The 19302-nt window shown below is 42.6% G+C and overlaps 1 protein-coding gene across 5 annotated transcripts in view; it reads right to left on the bottom strand.

Annotated features, from left to right (window-relative positions):
- Positions 1-19302, bottom strand: part of KMT2A (lysine methyltransferase 2A) — a 3231120-nt gene that overhangs the window by 1664127 nt on the left and 1547691 nt on the right. For all 5 annotated transcript variants that reach the window (XM_044080894.1, XM_044080898.1, XM_044080897.1 and 2 more), the window contains exon 13: positions 4364-4484. In XM_044080894.1, the coding sequence (XP_043936829.1) occupies positions 4364-4484 (121 nt within the window). The remainder of the gene's footprint in view (positions 1-4363; positions 4485-19302) is intronic.

Below are 19302 nucleotides of genomic sequence, written 5' to 3'. Positions count from 1 at the left end.
ATTTTGAATATATTTATCATAAATTTTGTATATACTTGTTATAAATTTTTGTACATATTTATTATGAATTGAAGTGCAATAATAGAGTACACTGTTATTTTAAAATGTGGGAGGTATTGGTCTGTGGGTGATGGTATATGTATTCGTATTTAAATTAGCATTTGAATTTGTATGAGTTAATTAATCAAATGAGAAAATTGCATAATTGTTACATTGGGAAATTTCTTAAATGTGATGCTATTTAAGGTGCTGGTGTTTTACAAGGAAATATCCCTTGAAGGCGAAATGCTGAGGTACCAGGATTAAATTATACCTGGTGGTTCATCTACTTCTTGGTGTGTGTTTCACTTTTATTTTCTTGTTTAGTGGACTGGTTGCTGTTTTTTGTTTGGGGATAAGTTCCACCGTGTTGGACTCCTTACATGCCCGGGATGTATTCAGATCCACCAGGGGATCCGTGGGAGGGGACACCCAGGATGTAGAGGTGCCTGCGCCAAATGCCTCCAGAACACCAACTTGTCCGGGTTGGGTTTCTGGGCAGACTACCCCACTCGCTGACGAAGGATCTCCATGATGTCTCCTCGGGGGGGGGGGGGGGGACGACTCTGGGTAGGACATGAAAACATCAATCTGTTCCTGTGGTGGAACTCCCTAGGGCAGAGAGGCAGTTCCTGTGGGGCCAGGATGGCAGAATCCAGACCAGATATGGAGCCAAGAGGACCCTCTCCACCGTGGCAAAAGCAGAAGGAGAACGAACCCCTGGAGGGGGAATCATGACCTGGTTCGTCACCATCTGATCAAACGGATGAGCCAGAGCTGAACCTCCAGGCACTAAGACTCCGAAAGGGACGCTCGGCTCCAAAAACCTCTGAGCTGACACCGTCATGTCAGATCAGATGCTGAGGACATGGCTCTGAGTGCTCTTCGGCTCTGAACTAGTCGGAGCCGAGCCGCTCAGGGTAATGGCTGGCGTCGAGGTACAAGGTAACATTGGTGCCGTTGCCTAAAGCCTCGGACCCAAATACTCCAAAACAGAGGATCGGAGAAGGAGTGACCGGAACAAAGGCAGACTGCATGCCCCCAACCCCAGAGAGGGATGGGGCAATCAAAACTTGCATCTGAATCTGTGTGCGGATAAATCTCCGCATCATCCTGTCCACCTTGGCTTCGTAGATGCTGCAGGTGGAAATGGAAGAGGAAGCCACCGACACCAGTCTAGAGAGCCAGTGAGAGGAAGCTGACAGCAGTGAATGGACCTCAGACACATCCGGCTCTGGGGAAAAACAAGGGGGAATGGAGTTGGGGAACCAGCAGCGGCAGCTGGGCGGGATTTAGCCAAGGGTTCTGCCAAGGCACAGTGGTCAGGGGACCCCTTTCCTCGGTCTGTCTCGGTCCTTCTGTTTACACTTCTCCCCGTCCCTGGTCTTCTTAGCGGGAGGTTGCGTCTCAGAGGCCGGGGTGGAAGAATCAGAAGAAGAGGCTAAAGAAGTTGATGCAGCAGGGGGCCCCCGCTGGAGGTGAAGGGAGAATGCCCTTCAGAATAAGTTTATTCCTCCAGTCGATCAACACAGGGGGATTGAACCCTGTGCAGATCCAACAGTAGGAATCATGGTGAGCCACCCCTAAAGCAAACCACACAGAGTGTGGCGATCAGCTGGGGAAAGTTTATGGCCGCAGTCTCTGCACTTCTTGAAACCCATTTGGGTGTCTCCGCCATATAGAGGGGGAGAGAGAGACAGACCCCAACACACACACACACACACACACACACATATATATATATATATATATATATATCTATATATCTATATACACACACACACACACACAAATAACAACACTCTATGTCTGAGCGCTAGGTTAGAAAGATGGAAAAATGACAAGGGGAGATAGAAAATTAGGAAAATAGTCCGGAAGAAAAACTACAAACTTACCGAAAACAGTTGCTTAGAGCCCAAACCACAATGCGAACACTAGCGCAGCAAACGAGATCTGAAGGGAAGAGGGAGACAGGACATTGTGGGTAGGGGTGGGGCTTGGATCAGATGCTGGAAATGTTGCCGAATCTACCCACAGGTTGTAGAGCAAATGAAGACAACTTCAGATACATTGTTAGAGTCAGAGCAAGCTACGTACAAGGATCCAATGACAAAAGTATGAATAGTGTTCAGACTCTCTGAGGATCCCTGCGTGGTAGCTGGTGTGCATCAGGGTTAGACTCTGAGCCTACTGTTGGTTCATACTGGTGGCTGACTACATTAGCAAATAATTAATAAAGTTGCAGTATGCAAATGATGTGGCATTACAAATACACTCACAACAAGAACTTCAGCAAAGGACAGTGGAAAGAAATGCAGACCTGAAGACACATGGGATGAAGCTAACAGTAGTTAAGACAATTGTAATGGCAGCAAATGGGGGAAAGCAGAAAGTAAAACAGTGGAACATGTTAACAGCTTCAAGTACCTGGAAGGGGTTGTTGAGAAGGGAAGTCAAAATTGGAAGATCAAAGCTAGAATTAGAGGGGCTGTAGCCAACTAGCGCGGAGTGCCAAGGACAGTATATGACAGAAGAAAACCAAAGAAGCTGAAAGGTAAGGTGTACAAAACAGTGGTGCAACCAGTACTACTGTATGGTACAGAAACTTGGGCAATGAAGGCAGAGCAGTTCAGAAAGCTACAGGTGATGGATATGAAGTACCAGAGATGGGTGATAGGATGCACACTGTTGGACAAAAGAAGAAATGATGGCATCAGGGCAGAAGCTCAAGCTAGTTCCAAATGCAGAGAAGGTCAAAGAAAACATATTACGGTGGTTCAAACACAACTGCAGGAATCTGGTGAAGATTATATGAGCAGACAGGAAGAAGGCAAGAAGGAACAAGGGTATCCAGCAAAGAGATGGATGTGTGCTAGAAGATCTACGACAGTCAGGTATGACTGCCAAAGAAGACAGAAGAGTGGTACTGAATCGAGAAAGAGGGTGACAGTTGACATGACATCTGAGCCCATGTAGAAAATGGGAAACAAATGGGGGTGGGGGTGATGACATAAAAATACATACTCTCACTGAAAATGCTGTAGACCCTGGAGCAATAATACTCCAAGGAACCACAAGCACAAATTTAGTATATATAATTAATTTATTAACATCAAATCCTGCTGTTCCAAGGCAAATGTAGCTCTTAAAATTTCAACAGGAATCCATACCGTTCAAAAGGAAGGGGTATACAGATTTATTACTAACAGACCTGACGGATGTTGAAGCCCAAATTACTTAGGCTAAAATACATATCCCTGTTCTCTGTCTTTGAGAGATGGTCTGTGTCTTACATTATGGGCCACGAAGATCCTCTGTTTGACAGACTGTCTCTGGAATGAAAAATAAAATATATTCAAGTGCAACATACTTCAAAAATCTCCACCAACAATAATAAGTTAAAAGTTTCATTATCAACCTCTGCCTCATTTATGCTCTAAGTGTTCCATTTCCAATATGTTAGGTTCCTCTCCATCATTAAAAAAGAAATAGATAATTACAAGTACATTTGTAAATTATAACATGAGACAAGTCTGATCAAGTTTCTGGAAACTTGCTAAGCCCAGCAGCTCGACTATAAAATTAAGTAGCAAGTGTTCATTCGATAGTTCAATCCACTACACTATTCATTGAGAAGCTATATAAAAAAGACGCTGCATCAACCTTTAACTCACAGTGTTAAAGAATTCATAATCAGTGATCTGAACCTCTCAGGGATGTCAGCCTGTTAAAAATCAAAGAAAAACTTTTCTTATTCTTTGCAAATGTTTAAGTAAATAACTACAAGACACAGCTTACCTGTCTCAGTACCTTAGAACTTTACACATTCAAGCTTCTTCCTGCCCACAGAGGTGTTTCCTTGCAAGAAACACCATGACAAAAAGGACAAGGTGAGAACTACAGTGTCAAAGTTGACAAACATCTGAGGTTAACCTTAACAAACACATTAAACTCCTATAGAAAACACTCCTCCCAGAGAGACAGGAGAGAAAAAAATACACATCAGAACTTTTCCAGAGCAGACAAGAATACAACATTTTGACCTGATGGCATATGCACTACAACAATGCTGCAATTAGTTTCTCACATCTGCACTAGTCAAAATACCTGAGACAGAAAAAGTATATTGCAACACCTGGCTGTTGAAGCCTTGTTTCATGGATCCTACTTTTTATCACCGTGAATCCACAGTTCCCCACTGGCTGTAAAAATTTAGGGAAGACCCTATCCAAGCAATGCAGAGGCAAAGTTACTGACAAATGCTAACATTAAGAAATGTCTTTTGTTCTTTCTTGTAATATGCTATACTAGAAGTGGTGATTACCTTTAGCAAAAAGTTTGGCACAATCATGACACAGTGAGAAATCATGGGACCACTGCGCATCCCATCCTTTTCCTGGAGTAGTGGTTCCACAGCTTTTACAGCGAACACACTTTGTACAGATCTGTTAAATCAAAAAGAAAATATTAGTTACAACTAAGTGCCCTCTTTTTCTTACCACAAGAAAAACAAAACAGTCATTTGGAGATGGTCAGCTTGGAAACTGCTTTACCTTTTTTTTTAGATGCAAAAGACAAAAAGAACTGATACAAGTCTCTAACTTTATTCTGTACAGTTTCTCAGTTACTGGATTAATGACTCTAAAATCCCATTCCTTTACGTTTTGGGGTTTGAAAACAAAACTGGCAGCATGACACCTTGGTTCAGAGAAATTTCTCTGACCATCTTTGGCATAAAGGAATGATTTTTATAAAGGTTATCTTTTTAACACACATACACACAGCAATGACTCTTTGCAAAGCAACACCTGCGGCTGCATTTCAAGTCAAAAACCTAAGGAGACTGCTACAGCTGGTTTGAAAGGGACTTGAATTTTGAACTACAAAAACTGCCACAAGTCCCATGCAGAAGTAGCACCTTTCAAAGTGGATTCAAATGCAACTTACTCTTCAGAAACTATATGATTGCCAATAAAGATGTTAGTACGGGGGTTCATGAACACACAGGATGAAATGACTAAATTATGTGCTTTCAACTACAGAATCAGTGTTAGGGCAGAGTTCCATAGGCACACAGGCGGAAATGACTATAAGATCACCTCCAACTATAAGTAATGTAGAATCAAGGACACTGACTCTGGGTGTGGGTCCAGGTTCCTCCTTAGTCACATTATGAAATATCTTTTCCATTTACCAAAACAACATTTACTAGTGGCAGAGTTTCTTGTTTTACTCTTAAGCACAACATCCATGAAAGGGTACATAATCGGTAGCAGTGTCGACTCATCCATGTTGTTAGTGCAAATGCCTGCAAGTTCGACAGCATCAGGAACTCTCATGAGCTAATTTGAGATCCATGCAGTGAGGCAGGATGATTTCTCCATTGCCACAACATGTAGGAAAGAAATTCAATATTGCCTTAGACAAAATGCTATTAAGCAGCATCTGTTGCCCCTCCTCCTGTGTTCTAGATTATCCTGGGGAATAGATAACCAGAAGGCAAGTGTACCAATTGAGATCCTGCTGTACGCAAGACAGGATATGAATCATCTCTGTAGGCTGACTGCTGACTCCAGGTGTTCCTCAACTACCAATACAGTTTCTTTACATGTATGCTTACTAGATGTACCACATGCTATGTACCCCATAATGTTAAAGTACTCTGTTGAAGTAAGTTATTTCGTTCAGTCATCCCAGGTTGACCATAATTGTTTCTGGGAATAAGAGCAGTAGAATGGCCTGTGGAGTTAGTATTCCATAATCTGGAACCTTTATGGATTTAACCAACCATAAATTCAGTAAAGGCCTCCAAGGGCAGTTTATGGATTTATTTAAAAAGAAGTTATGTACTTACCATAACGTTCGATATTTGTAGTCCATCTCGCCCTTCATTCTTACACTTGGAGATCGGAGCCGAACCTCGGCTCTGACTCGGCCATACTCTAGCTCAAAAACTTCTGATTGGCTCGTAGCTAGGAGGTATCCCATCATGCATCACTAACACAAGCCAGATCTTGTTTGCTGCAAGAAAAAAAGTACAGTTGTGTACCTACCATAAATGTAGATGTTCGACTGTATTCACTGTTGCAGTCATTACACTTGGGTTATCCTGCTGGCAGGCTACCCGCAGTCGGCCTGAATTCCAAAGTCCTGGTCAGGCATCGGTTGCTGTCGCCTCTTCCCTGACATCAGTGCACCAGGGGTATATAAGAGGCAGCCGACACCATTTTCTTCAGTTTTTCTTGCCCCAGATGTCAGGTGCCCCCCCCCCCACACAAAAAAAGCATTGCTTATAAAAAGCATGTAGTAAAATACACATTACGTTCATCTACAAGCAAATACACCACATAGGTTGTATAGAATAGAGAAGTACAGATAAGTCCCAGCAAAGAAAGAGGGATGGTGGGTGGGTAACCTGGACTGCAACAGTGAATACACTCGAACATCTACATTTATGGTAGGTACACAACTGTACTATGTTCATCGTGTTTCACTGTTGCAGTCATTACACTTGGGTTGAATCCCAAATCTGAGGTTGGGTGGCTGGGTCTAAATAGAATTAGGAGTGGCTATGAGGCCCTGCAGAACTGCAGTGGCAAAGCCTGCTCTGGATTTAGAGTAAAGAGGTAAGTGGTAGTGCTTAGTAAAAGTGTGCACTGAAGTCCAAGTTGCAGCCTCCAAAATATCTTTGGTTGGTACTCCTCTGAGGAAGGCTGCTAAGGTGGCTGCTGCCCTGGTCGAATGTGGTCTAATGCCCTTAGGCACCGATTTGCCATGTTGTGAATAGCAGAAACTAATGCAGTGTCCTATCCATTTTGAAATAGTCTGCTTTGAGATAGCCTTTCCATGTGATCCAGCAGCATATGCCACAAAGTTGCTCAGTATTTCTGAAAGCTTTAGTTTTGTCCAAGTAGAAGCTTAGCTGTCTGTGTATGTCCAAAGAATGCAGAAGTCTCTCCCCTTTATTCTGTGGGTTTGGATAAAAAGTAGGCAAATGCATGGTTTGGTTTAGAGACACACTGGACACTACCTTAGGCATAAATGTTGGGTTTGTCCTTAGAGAAACCCTGTCCGGAAGGAAGATAATAAAAGGTTCCACAGCCATTAATGCCTGTAACTATGAGACTCTTCTTGCTGAAGTTATTGCTAGGAGCAGAGCTGTTTTCCATGATAAGAATTTTATGTCAGCTGTATTGGCTGGCTCAAAAGAAGGCAGTGTGAGTTTTTTCAAGACAAAATTGAGGTCCCATGAAGGTATTGGTGCTCTCCTTGGAGGTTCTTTGTTTTTGGCCCCTCTGAGGTACTGCCTAAGCAGTGGATGTGAAAAAATAGGTGGGTCCGTACTGTAATGAGCTGAAATGGCAGAGGCATGGATCTTAATTGATGAGAAGGATAGGCGTTTGGTCCAGCATCTCAGTTAAGTATTGTAAAATCTGAGGAATATTTGGTACAAGCGTGTCAATTCCTTGTGCCTGGTTCCAAGCACAAAATCTCTTCCATTTTTCTGCATAAGATTTTCTTGTGCTGGGCCTCCTGGCCTCGAAAATAACATCCATAACCGCTTTAGAGAGAGGTGTATTCTGAATGGATACACTATCCGCCATGCAGCCAGATTTAGGGTTCTGAGTTGGCTGTGCAGGATCTGATTGTTTTGTTGGGTCAGTAAATGAGGAATTTGAGGCAATGTCCAGGCTGGGCCCTTGAGACAAGCTCCTTAAGATTGGGTACCAGTGCTGGCATGGCCAATCCGGGGCAATCAGTATCATTTGTGGCTTCTCTTGTCTGACCTTTAGGAGTACCTTGGGGAGGAGAGGCAATGGAGGAAAGGCATATACTGTAAGGTTGTTCCAGCTGAATGACAAAGCATCCACTTTCCATGCTTGTTTGTAATAAGTCCTTGTGCAGAATCTCTGTAGTTGGCAGTTGTGAGGGGAGGCAAATAGATCTATGTCTGGGTATCCCCATTTCCTTGTTATGTTGAAGATTTGTGGATCTAGTTTCCACTCGTGAGAATCCATGAGGTTTCTGCTTAGTTCGTCTGCCAGAGCATTTGTTTTTCCAGGCAGGAATTGTGCTTGCAGGTGTACTTGGTAAGTCAATGCTGTGTTCCACAAATGGATGAAGTAGGTCCTTGAAGGCTGTCAGGGCATTTTGTACAGCTAGCATCTCTTTTTGATTGATGTGAAGATGCCTTTGGTTTGCGGGCCATGTGCCCTGAATACATTTTCCTACCATGTGGGCCCCCCAGGAATAATCTGATGCATCTATTGTTAGTGTTTGCCTGGCTGTGGGTAAAGTGAATGGCTGTCCCTTGTTGTGGTGACAGGCCTGTGCCCACCATCGAAACTCCTGTTGCAGGCAGGGAATGAATGAAATTAATGATTCCAGGTTGTGGCAATGTTGAGATCAAACACTTTTTAGATACCATTGTAGCTTCCTCATATGCAGTCTTGCATATGGAATTAGCAGAATGCAGGATGCCATGTAGCCCAGAGCCTGCAGAATTTTTCTTGAAAATAACTGGGTCTTTGCTGCCATGTTTCGAAGTAAGAAGTCAGTTGCCTTTGTCTGGCGTGAGATAAGCCATCTGGGCAGTTGTATTTAAGCTTGCACCCAGGAATATTATCTCTTGAGAGGGTACTAGTTTTGATTTCTTTTTGTTTACTGTGTACCCTAGGCAAATTCGTAATCTTTTTACAAACGCCAGATGCTTTAGCAGAATGTCTTTGGTCTTGGCTTGAATATGGTAGTCGTCCAAGTAAAGATATATTTGAATTCATCTGTCTGCAAAATGAAATTACTGGTGCCAAGCATTTTGTGAAGACCCTGGGTGCAGTAGATAAGCCAAAGGGCAGTGCAGAGAATTGGTAGAGCATTGAGCCAGCTATGAATATGAGGTATCTTCTGCAAGATTGTCTGACTGGGACATACAGGTATGCCTCTTTGAGGTCCAAAGTAACAAGCATGGGCAGACACTGCTGCAGAGTCAACATTTTGAATTTTGGAATGACCAGAAAAGTATTTAGAATAGACAGGTCCAGAATTGGTCTCCAGGCTTTGTCCTTTCTTGGTACTAAGAAAAGTCTTGAGTAAAATCCTTGCCCCTGCTCTTGTTGTGGTACTGGCTGAATAGTCATCATGTCCATGAGAGATGAAACTTGTTTTTGTGCCTCTGCCCACTGATTGTGTGGCAGGCCTGGCATACCTTTTGCCTTTGGAAGAGTGTGAAAGTGGAACCTGTAGCCCCGAGAGATATAAAGACCCATTTGTCCTGGGTGATCATGTGCCAATTTTGTGAAAAAAGTGCTAGCTTTCCCCCTAAGGATGCTGCCAAAAGATAAGTGCTTGGCATTGGCAGAGGGAAGTCATTGGGACTGTTTCCTATATGGCTGTGATTTGTCTTCTCTGCTTTTGGAGGTAGAAGCACCCCATTGTTTGGGCCTGTATGAGCCCTGGGGCTGTTGTCTGCCTTTAGGGCATCTGTATCTGCCTCTTTGTGGCCTGTCTGACACTGGAAAGGACCAATTCTTAGAAGGCCAGTTCCTGCTAAATCTGGCTGGCTGTACCTGTAAGAAATCATTTACTGTCTGCATAGATTCAGCTTTATCTCCATTTTCTTCAACACCTCTTCTGCCTTAACACCAAACAAAGTATCATGCTGTAATGCAGCATCCAATAATTTTGCTTTAACATGATCAGGCAGATTCTGTTCCTTTAACCAAGCATGCCTTCTAATGACAGAACCTATAATGGCGACCCTGCAAGAGGCCTCCAGTGAATCAAAACCACATTGCAAAGTATGCTTTCCCACTTGTTCAGCTGCATGCAATAAATCCTGCATTTCCTTGTTCTCAGAACATTCAGAATTTGTCAACATTTTCTGTTTTAGCAGTGACATTAAGTATTGCTGATATTTAAGCATATGAAACTGACAATTTAAAGCCCTTACAGCCAAGGTAGCTGAAGTGTAAACTTTTTTCCCCCATCAATCCAGTGCCCTTGAATTCCTATTTGAGGGGACACTTTTTTTGCAGTAGAGGCCTTGACCCCTTTGGGACCCTGAGATATAGTCTCTGGGTCAGCAGCAGGGTTTTTATATAGAAATTTATGAGAATCTGGAACCCTGTAGTATCTGTCTGGCTTAACAGGTGCAAGAGGTAAAGAGTCGGGACTCTGAAAATATATCATCTACAATGTCTAGAACAGGAGGAATAGCAAGAGGTCTGTGCTGAGGTAGTAGAAGAAAGTCTCTGAGCCTTTTCTTAGATTCTGAGTAATCTTGGCTCTCCCAGTGGAAATGCTCCCTCATGGTATGCAGGGTTTCCCCAAAGGAATAATCCTCAGGAGGAGAAGATGAAGGAATAGATTCTTCAGCATCAGAATTCTCATAGGGAGGAAGAGAGTATCCCTGTTCTGAAGAGGAGTCAGAGGAAAGTACAGTTTTGTACCTACCATAAATGTAGATGTCCGATAGGAATGCATCTGCAGTCCTTACAAATGGGTTGTCCTGTCGTCAGGCAGCCCTTCGGTCGGCCGGATTCCAAAGTCTGGGTCTGGCTTCGGCTGGTGTCGCGCTTCACCCGACGTCATAGCTGCAGTTTTTCGGGTATAAAGGCATCAGCCGACGCCATTTTCCTCAGTGTTTCTTGCCCCAGATGCCAGGTGCCCTATTGGATGGCTAAATTTGGATAAATGCCAATTTGTTTCCAAATAGTAGAGAGCAAACACATAAAATAAGCATGTATGTACATATATACAAACAAATACACCATAATAGATCCCCCCCAAGCTAGCTGAAGGATGGCAAATACCCTAGGAGTACCACAGAGGGGAAGGAGGGTGGGTAATCCTGACTGCAGATGCATTCCTATCGGACATCTACATTTATGGTAGGTACAAAACTGTACTATGTCCTTCAAGGATGCATCTGCAGTCCTTACAAATGGGTAGAATACCATAGCTAAACTAGGGGAGGAGGAAAAAGGAAAGATTATGGTGTAGTTAGGATCCCTTGCAAAACCGCAGTGGCAAAACCTGCTCGGGATCTAGAGTATAAAGGTAAATTGTAATGCTTGTCAAATGTATGCACGGAGGTCCAAGTAGCAGCCTCTATAATGTCCTTGGTAGCCACTCCTCGTAAGAAAGCTGTTGTAGTGGCTGTAGCCCTTGTGGAGTGAGGCCTGATGTTCTCTGGAGTTTTCTTTCCATGGTAGGAGTAACAAAATCTAATGCAATTTCCTATCCATTTGGAGATTGTCTGTTTTGAAATTGGTTTTCCTTCCTTTCCTGTTGCATATGCTACCAGAAGCTGGTCAGTTTTTCTATTGGACTTGGTCCTGTCCAGGTAGTAGCGTAATTGTCTATGTACATCCAAGGTATGCAACAGTCTTTCTCCCCTGTTCTGAGGGTTGGGGAAGAATGTGGGTAGGTGGATAGCCTGATTTAAAGACACTCTGGATACCACCTTAGGCATAAATGTAGGATTTGTTCTCATGGACACTCTATCTTGATGGAAGATCAGGAAGGGTTGCACTGCCATTAATGCCTGTAGTTCAGAGACCCTTCTTGCTGAGGTGATTGCCAGTAGGAAAGCAGTCTTCCAGGATAAGTATTGTAATTCTGCTGTTGCTGCTGGTTCGAAGGGGGGAAGTGTCAATTTTTCTAGCACAAAGTTCAAGTCCCATGCTGGCAATGGTGGTTTCCTGGGAGGTTTTACATTTTTAATTCCTCTTAGAAACTGCCTGAGCAGAGGATGCGAAAAGACAGGGGGATCCAGGCTGTATTCTGCTGAAATGGCTGATGCATGTATCTTGATGGAAGAATAGGACAGGCCTGTATGGAAGAGCTCTGCCAAGTACTCCAGGATGTTGGCTATGTTTGCCAGTGCCACATCTTCTCCCTTTGCAGTGCTCCAAATGAGATATCTTTTCCATTTTGCTGCATAATTCTGTCTTGTTGAAGGCCTACGAGCCTCAAGGATTATGTCTTTAACCCTTTGGGGTTAATTGTTCTTATGCAATGTTCCAGGCAGTTAGCTGCAGAGTTTTCAGGTTTGGATGCAGGATGTTGTAGTTGTTCTGTGTTAACAGCAATGGGATCAGAGGTAGTGCCCATATTTGTTCCAGAGACATGCTCCTCAGCAATGGATACCAATGTTGCCTTGGCCAGTCTGGAGCTATCAGAATGACCCTTGGACGTTCCTCTTTGATCTTCAAAAGCACCTTGTGCATCAAAGGAAGTGGTGGGAATGCGTATGCTGTCAGGTTCTTCCAACTGAAAGATAGGGAGTCCACCTTCCAAGCAAGTGGGTGGTACGTCCTTGTGCAGAATCTCTTTAGCTGGTGATTGAGTGGGGATGCAAATAAGTCTATTTGTGGTAATCCCCATACTCTTGTGATGGCTTTGAAGATGTCCGGGTGCAGCATCCATTCGTGGGCATCCGTTGTAGTTCTGCTTAGTATGTCTGCTAGAATGTTTTCTTTTCCCGATACAAAAATTGCCTGTAACTGAATGTTGTAGCTCAGAGCCACATCCCATAGATCCAGTGCCAGCCGGCATAGAGGGCATGAATGTGTGCCTCCCTGTTTGTTGATGTACCACATAACTGTGGTGTTGTCTGTCCTTATCATCAACTGACCTTCTTGTAGAAATGGTCTGAATGACTGGATTGCCAATTTTACTGCCAGCATTTCCTTTAGATTTATGTGCAGGTGCAGCTGGTCTTGAGTCCATAAGCCTTGTATGCACTTGTCCAGCATGTGTGCCCCCCAACCGAGGTCTGGTGCATCTGTCGTGATGGTTTGGCTTGGTTGACTGTTGCAGAAGGGCAATCCTGTGTTTGATTGGCAGGCCTGAGCCCACCATAGGAACTCTTGCTTCAGGCATGGGATTATTGGAATTTTGGTTTCTAGGCTGTGCTTGTGTTGAGACCACAAATTCTTTAGGTACCACTGTAGCTTTCTCATATGCAGCCTGGCATGAGGGACCAGAATTATGCAGGACGCCATGAAGCCTAGGGCTTGCAGTACTTTCCTTGCAGTTAGATGGTTCTGCTTTGTTAATGCCAAGAAGTAGAGAGGTAGTCGCTCTTTCTTTTCTGTAGTTAGGAATGCCATTTGTTTTGATGTGTCCAGCTCTGCACCCAGAAAGGTTATTCTTTGGGATGGAATCAGCCTTGACTTTTTTATATTGACTGTATATCCCAGGGCTTGCAGCAGATGTATGACTCTTTGTAAGTCTTCTGTTAGCTTGCTTTTGTTGTCCGCTTGTATCAGGCAGTCGTCCAGGTAGGGGTAAATTTGGATTCCCTGAAGTCTGCAATGTGCAATTACTGATGCCAGGCATTTCGTGAACACTCTGGGCGCAGTAGATAAGCCAAAGGGCAATGCTGAGAATTGATAATGCTCTGATCCTGCAAGAAATCTGAGGTATCTTCTGCAGTTTGGTCGTATGGGGACGTGCAGGTATGCCTCCTTGAGATCTAGAGTTACCAGCCAAGACTCCTTGCCCAGCATGAGAAGGAGCTGCTGTAGGGTCAGCATTTTGAATTTTGGAACTATCAGGAATGTGTTCAAAGCGGACAGGTCCAGAATAGGCCGCCATTTGCCCTCTTTTCTTGGTACCAGGAAGAGTCTTGTTCCATAGATGGTACTTTTTCCACAGCTCTCATTCTTAATAACTGAGATATTTGCTTTAGAGCTTCTGCCCTTTGAGTAGGTGGAAGGTTTGGCATTCCTCTCTTTGCTGGTAGAGTATGGAAATGGAACCTGTAACCTTGGTCTATAGTTTGCAAAATCCATTTTTCCCTTGTGATGCAATGCCAGTTCTTTGAAAATAATGTCAGCTTTCCGCCTAAGGGTGCTTCCAGTTGTTCCCTGGTAGGCGGTGCCACAGCCAAGTCACTGTGATTGTGTTGTTGTAGTGGTGGTGGCTGCGTCTGTGCCTCGCTGGTTGTTACCTTGCCACTGGCGTCCTCTGTAGGCATCCCTAGATTGGTGTCTGCCTCTTGAACGCCTATTCCTGCCTCTGTGTGTCTTACAGGAGTCCGGAAAGGACCAATTTTTTGAGGGCCAGTTCCTGCTAAACCTTGGAGGTTGAACCTGCAAGAAATCTTTCACTGTTTGTACAGATTTCGCCTTCTGTTCCATCTTTTTCAGTACCTGCTGTGCAGGGGAACCAAATAAATTGACTTTGTCCATGGGAGCATCTAAAAGCTTTGATTTGACATGGTCAGGTAATATCTGCTCTTTCAACCATGCATGTCTCCTGATAACTGTACCAGTCATGGCTGATCTAAAGGAAGCCTCCAGTGCATCATAGCCACATTTTAAGGAGTGGTTACTAACCTGCTGTATGTTATGTACCATTTCCTGAACATATTTCTTATCTAAAGATTCTTCAGAGGACAGTTTTTTAGTTAACTGGTCTAGCATAAATTCTTGATATTGAATCATATGGAATTGGCAGTTCAAAGCTCTAGCTGACAATGTAGCAGAGGTGTATACTTTTTTACCCCAACGCTCTAAGGACCTAGATTCCCTTTCAGAGGGGAGGGGGTTTTTAGTAGATGCAGTTGCTACAGCTTTAGGGCCCTGGGAGATAGTCTCTGGATCTGCAAAAGGAGCCTTATATAAATGGTGATGAGTGTCCGGGACCCTGTAGAACCTATCGGGCTTAGCAGGGGCCGGAGGTAATGAATCAGGAGCAGTGCAAGCATCATTAAATGCATCATCTACAACGGAAAGAACTGGAGGTATAGCTAAAGGCCTATGCTGTGGCAAATGTAGAAAGGTTCTAAGCCTTTTTCTGGAGTCTGAGAAATCTTGGCCCTGCCACTGAAATTGTTCCCTCATAGCATGCAAGGTTTCCCCAAAGGAAAATTCCTCTGGTGGAGAGGCTGAAGGAATGGACTCTTCACCATCAGAGTCTTCGTAAGGAGAATAAGGAGCCTCAGGAGGGTCTGTATGTTCTGAGTCATCAGAGGAATCATCTGTGGATACTGGCTCTGGAGGCTCTGCTCTAGGCCTCTTCTCTGGAGGTGGATGAGAGGTCCTGTCTGGATGAGGCTGGGAGCCACGAATTAAAGAAATGAGATCCTCAGCCAAAGAAAGCATATGGGAACTGGTGCTGGGTCTGTGAGAGGGGGGCTTAACAGGCACCGTTTTTGAAGCTTTAGCTGCTTTAGCCCTGGCAAAGGCCTTAATAGACATGGCTGCAGGAGGCCTAGCAGCTCCACGTGCAGGGGTTGAAATATCCAAGGGAATAGTGTCAGAGATAATTCCTGAGAAACCGCAACTGCAGGTTGGATTTCAGAAGCCGATTCCACCAGGTTAGAAGAGGCCTCGGTAGAAGGCATGGTTTTGGCTGGGGAAAGAACCGCTTGCTCGGTTTCAGCCGAAACCGAGACACTCGTGGCTGGCTTATTTCAGCTGAAACCGCGGACCGCGAGTGTCGGTCCTTTTCCCTGCGTTTTTTGGTTATTTGCGAAGTCGGAGGATCCGACGGCATGATATAGGCAAAATCAGAGCCGAAAAACTGTTCTGCAAACTCCGAACGGCGTCTAAGTGGCCGTCGGTTAAAAGAAGCACAGGCTAGACAAGCTGCTACGTCGTGGTCTGGGCCTAAACAAGGTAAGCAGTAAGAGTGGAAATCTTTATGAGGTATTTGTTTCCCACAAGTTAAACAGTTATTCACTTTTTCTGACATCGGCTGAGGCAAGAAAGAGTCCCCAACGGGGTACTTAGCTTTTTAGTAGTCTTCGAAGTAGTATTCGGTAGTAGAAATCTCTGGTTCTGACCGACCGGCACGTGCGAACAGCTTCTGCTTCGGGCGCCACGCGGCAAGAAAGACTGAGGAAAATGGCGTCGGCTGATGCCTTTATACCCGAAAAACTGCAGCTATGACGTCGGGTGAAGCGCGACACCAGCCTAAGCCAGACCCAGACTTTGGAATCCGGCCGACCGAAGGGCTGCCTGACGACAGGACAACCCATTTGTAAGGACTGTAGATGCATCCTTGAAGGACATATGGAAACCTGATCAGAGGATTGAATAATTAGTGCTGATTAACTGAAAAAAGATTTGTATAAATAAGAGTTAACAGCACCATCAATTTGTGATCCATTTGAAGGCGAAAAGCCGAGGTACCAGATCGCAATAAACGCTTTACTGGCATGGCACTGGCTTTTTGTGTGTTGTTTTTCGTGATTGCTGACTCTCATTAGGATTTGTGGATTTGACTTTGTTTTTTGGCCAGTATTTGCTTTGCCGGTTATAATGCTGCCGAGTGGAGCTACTAACTCAGCGGGTGCTTCTTGCTTTGCAGAAATAGTAAGTGAAAGAGAAAGAAAATTCTGTAGCTCCAATTTTGATGTCTGGAACATGGGCACTAATAAACAGACTGATGATCGTTTTTGTTCATTGGAGAGGCTAATGAACAAGGAAATAGCCTTGTTCCTAGATACCTGCCTTTTGGAAAAATATGTAGACCTAAATCTAACTCCTAGAGGTCTGCGCATTGAAAAATTGCCCGCTGCTGAGTTTACGGATGACGAACAGGATCTGCTTAACGAATGGAAGATGGCATCTCTTGAATGTACTAACAAGTGGCTCCGCATACTAATTAAGCGGAACCAGAGAGCGCATGAGAAGCTTAAAAAGGACATTCTGCATTTACAGGATGAGGTGGTGGGGGAGTCCTGTTTCAAAATGCAGTTTACCAAAATCACTGACAAAATCAGTAAACTGGAAACGGAGATTTTGTCACGTAAAAGAAATAAACTGATACGCGATATGAAGGATTATGAGAGCGGAGTCCTATTCTCATGGCAACGCGACACTTCACGGAGCAGATCCAAGGTTCGAAAAAGCCCGCGAAATCAACTGACACAGCGCAGTGTTTCAGCGTCTTCAGGGGAACGGGAAAAGAATCATGTCAGAAATGTGACTTTTTCTACTTCTACCAATGGACAATGTGAATTTGATAATATGAATGGCTCGTCCTCTAATACTACTGCTGCTGATACTTCCATTCAGACCAATAAATCTGGTCGAGGGAGAAATGGAAGAAAGGGCAGAAATCGATTTAAGGAATGAGCTAGTAAGTAGTTTAAATGATGATAGTTTATGTGTGGTTAACTTGTCTAATTTAGTCGTTAACCAAGCTATCAATTCAGTATTACTGAAGGGGAGCAAGTTTGTACCAAAGTTTTTCTCCTCACTAAGTGATATTTACTTTGATCTTAAGAAATTCATAAGAAAATTGTACTTGAAAGTTTTTTTCTATAATGATAATAGCACCAATGAGAATGATGAAATGTGTAATACTAATGTTCATGATACCACCACTGAAAGTATTGATAATGAATTATTAAACTTATCAGTTTATGACTATGAAAATGCTGATTTTGATTTAATTTGTGAAGACATATCTAATAATATTGAGGATGGTGAAATGTTTGTTACAGGTTATGGTAAACTCACTGTTCCACCTATAGCATCTGAGAGCACTTTTACACCTAATATTAAAGTGCCAGCAATTTCTACCTTTTTTAGAGTAGTATTTAAGGAGATCACAGTACTAATGGAGAGTCTAAACAATGTTACTAAGTATTATAATTTAAACAAAGAAGAATGGATGGCACTAAAATATTTGAAAAAAATCAAAACAGATTTTATTTTCAAATGTGCAGATAAAGGTGGCAACTGGGTTATTTTGAATAAAAATGATTATTGTGAAATGGTTTTTGATCTGTTAAAAAATCAAGATGAATACATGTGTTTAAGGAATGACCCAATTGTTGAATTTAATAGTGAATTGTTAAATCTTTTGGAAAGAGGGGAGCGTCTTGGTTTCCTTAATCAAAATGATGTAGGAAAATTATATGTTAAAAAACCAATGACACCAACCTTCTATGCATTACCAAAAGTGCATAAAATTTTAACAAAGCCACCAGGGAGACCCATAGTTTCAGGCAAAGAATCCTTTTTGAGCAAAGTTAACATTTATTTGGACTTCCATTTAAAAAGCTACCTGTCTAGAATTTCAGCTCACATCTTTAATACTCAAGATCTAATAGATAAAATTAGTGGAATTAAATGGGAAAATAGCTATTATTGGGTAACTATAGATGTGAAGGCATTATATACTAACATCAAGAGAAGGTGGGGACTTGAAGCTGTTCAAAAGATGTTGGGAGATGGTCCTAGAACTTCCTTTTTGATATTATTGTTAGAATTCTGTCTCTCCCATAATTATTTTTGTTTTAACAAGGACTTTTTTCTTCAGATCAAAGGGACGGCTATGGGGGCTGCTTTTGCACCCTCATATGCCATACTATATATATGGACTACTTTGAAAAATTATATATCTATTCAACTTCCTTTTTTCAAAAGAATGTAATATTTTACAAACGGTTCATTGATGATCTTATACTTATATGTAGTGGCGAGATCTTTGAATTTCTAGAATTTTTTGAGGAATTAAACAATAATGATCATGGTCTAAAATTTTCTTATGAAATGGATAGAGTTAGGATTAATTTCCTTGATATAACTTTGTTCCATGAAGATGATAAAATAGGATATAGACCTTATAGGAAAGAAACCTCGGTTAACATGTTTCTACATGCAGAAAGTATGCATCCGGAACATCTGATTTGGTCTCTTCCCTTTGGTGAATTTCAAAGGATTTTCAATCACACAAGTAATATTAATGATAGATATCTTGAATTAAATAAGGTCGAATCTAGACTATCTAAGAGAGGCTATAGAAGTGACCATTTGTTAATTTCTAAAAATAAGGTCTTAGGAATTGTAGACCATTCAGATCATGAAGATAAAGCCCATTTTAGACAGGAGAGACGAAGTTCATCCTTCAGAGAAACAAGAAGTAATATTACATTTAGGGGAAGAAATACAGATAATATAAAGACCAGTGAGTCTAATTTATTTTTTGTTACTAGATATTCTCCTATATCTATAGAAATAAGTAACATTATAAGAAAATATTGGTATCTGATTTGTGAGGATGAAAATATTGGTTCAATTTTTCCCAAACATATAACCTTTTCGTACAAAAGAGGAAAAAATTTAAAGGAACTATTAAATTACAACTTCTGTGGCAAAAATAATGTGGGAATTAATCAGAGTACTGTAGGCACCTTTTCTTGTGGACAATGTAGTGTGTGTAGCAGGGTTAAAAATGTAATCAACATTAATGGTATATCTTTTAAAGCTAGACATTTTTTCAACTGTAAATCTATGG

The sequence above is a fragment of the Protopterus annectens genome, chromosome 8.part0 (genome assembly GCF_019279795.1).
Source record: "Protopterus annectens isolate FY-2018-M chromosome 8.part0, PAN1.0, whole genome shotgun sequence".
NCBI classification, from domain to species: domain Eukaryota; kingdom Metazoa; phylum Chordata; order Ceratodontiformes; family Protopteridae; genus Protopterus; species Protopterus annectens.
The sequence above is the reverse complement of the archived record's forward strand: the minus strand, read 5'-3'. Positions and strand labels throughout refer to the sequence as shown.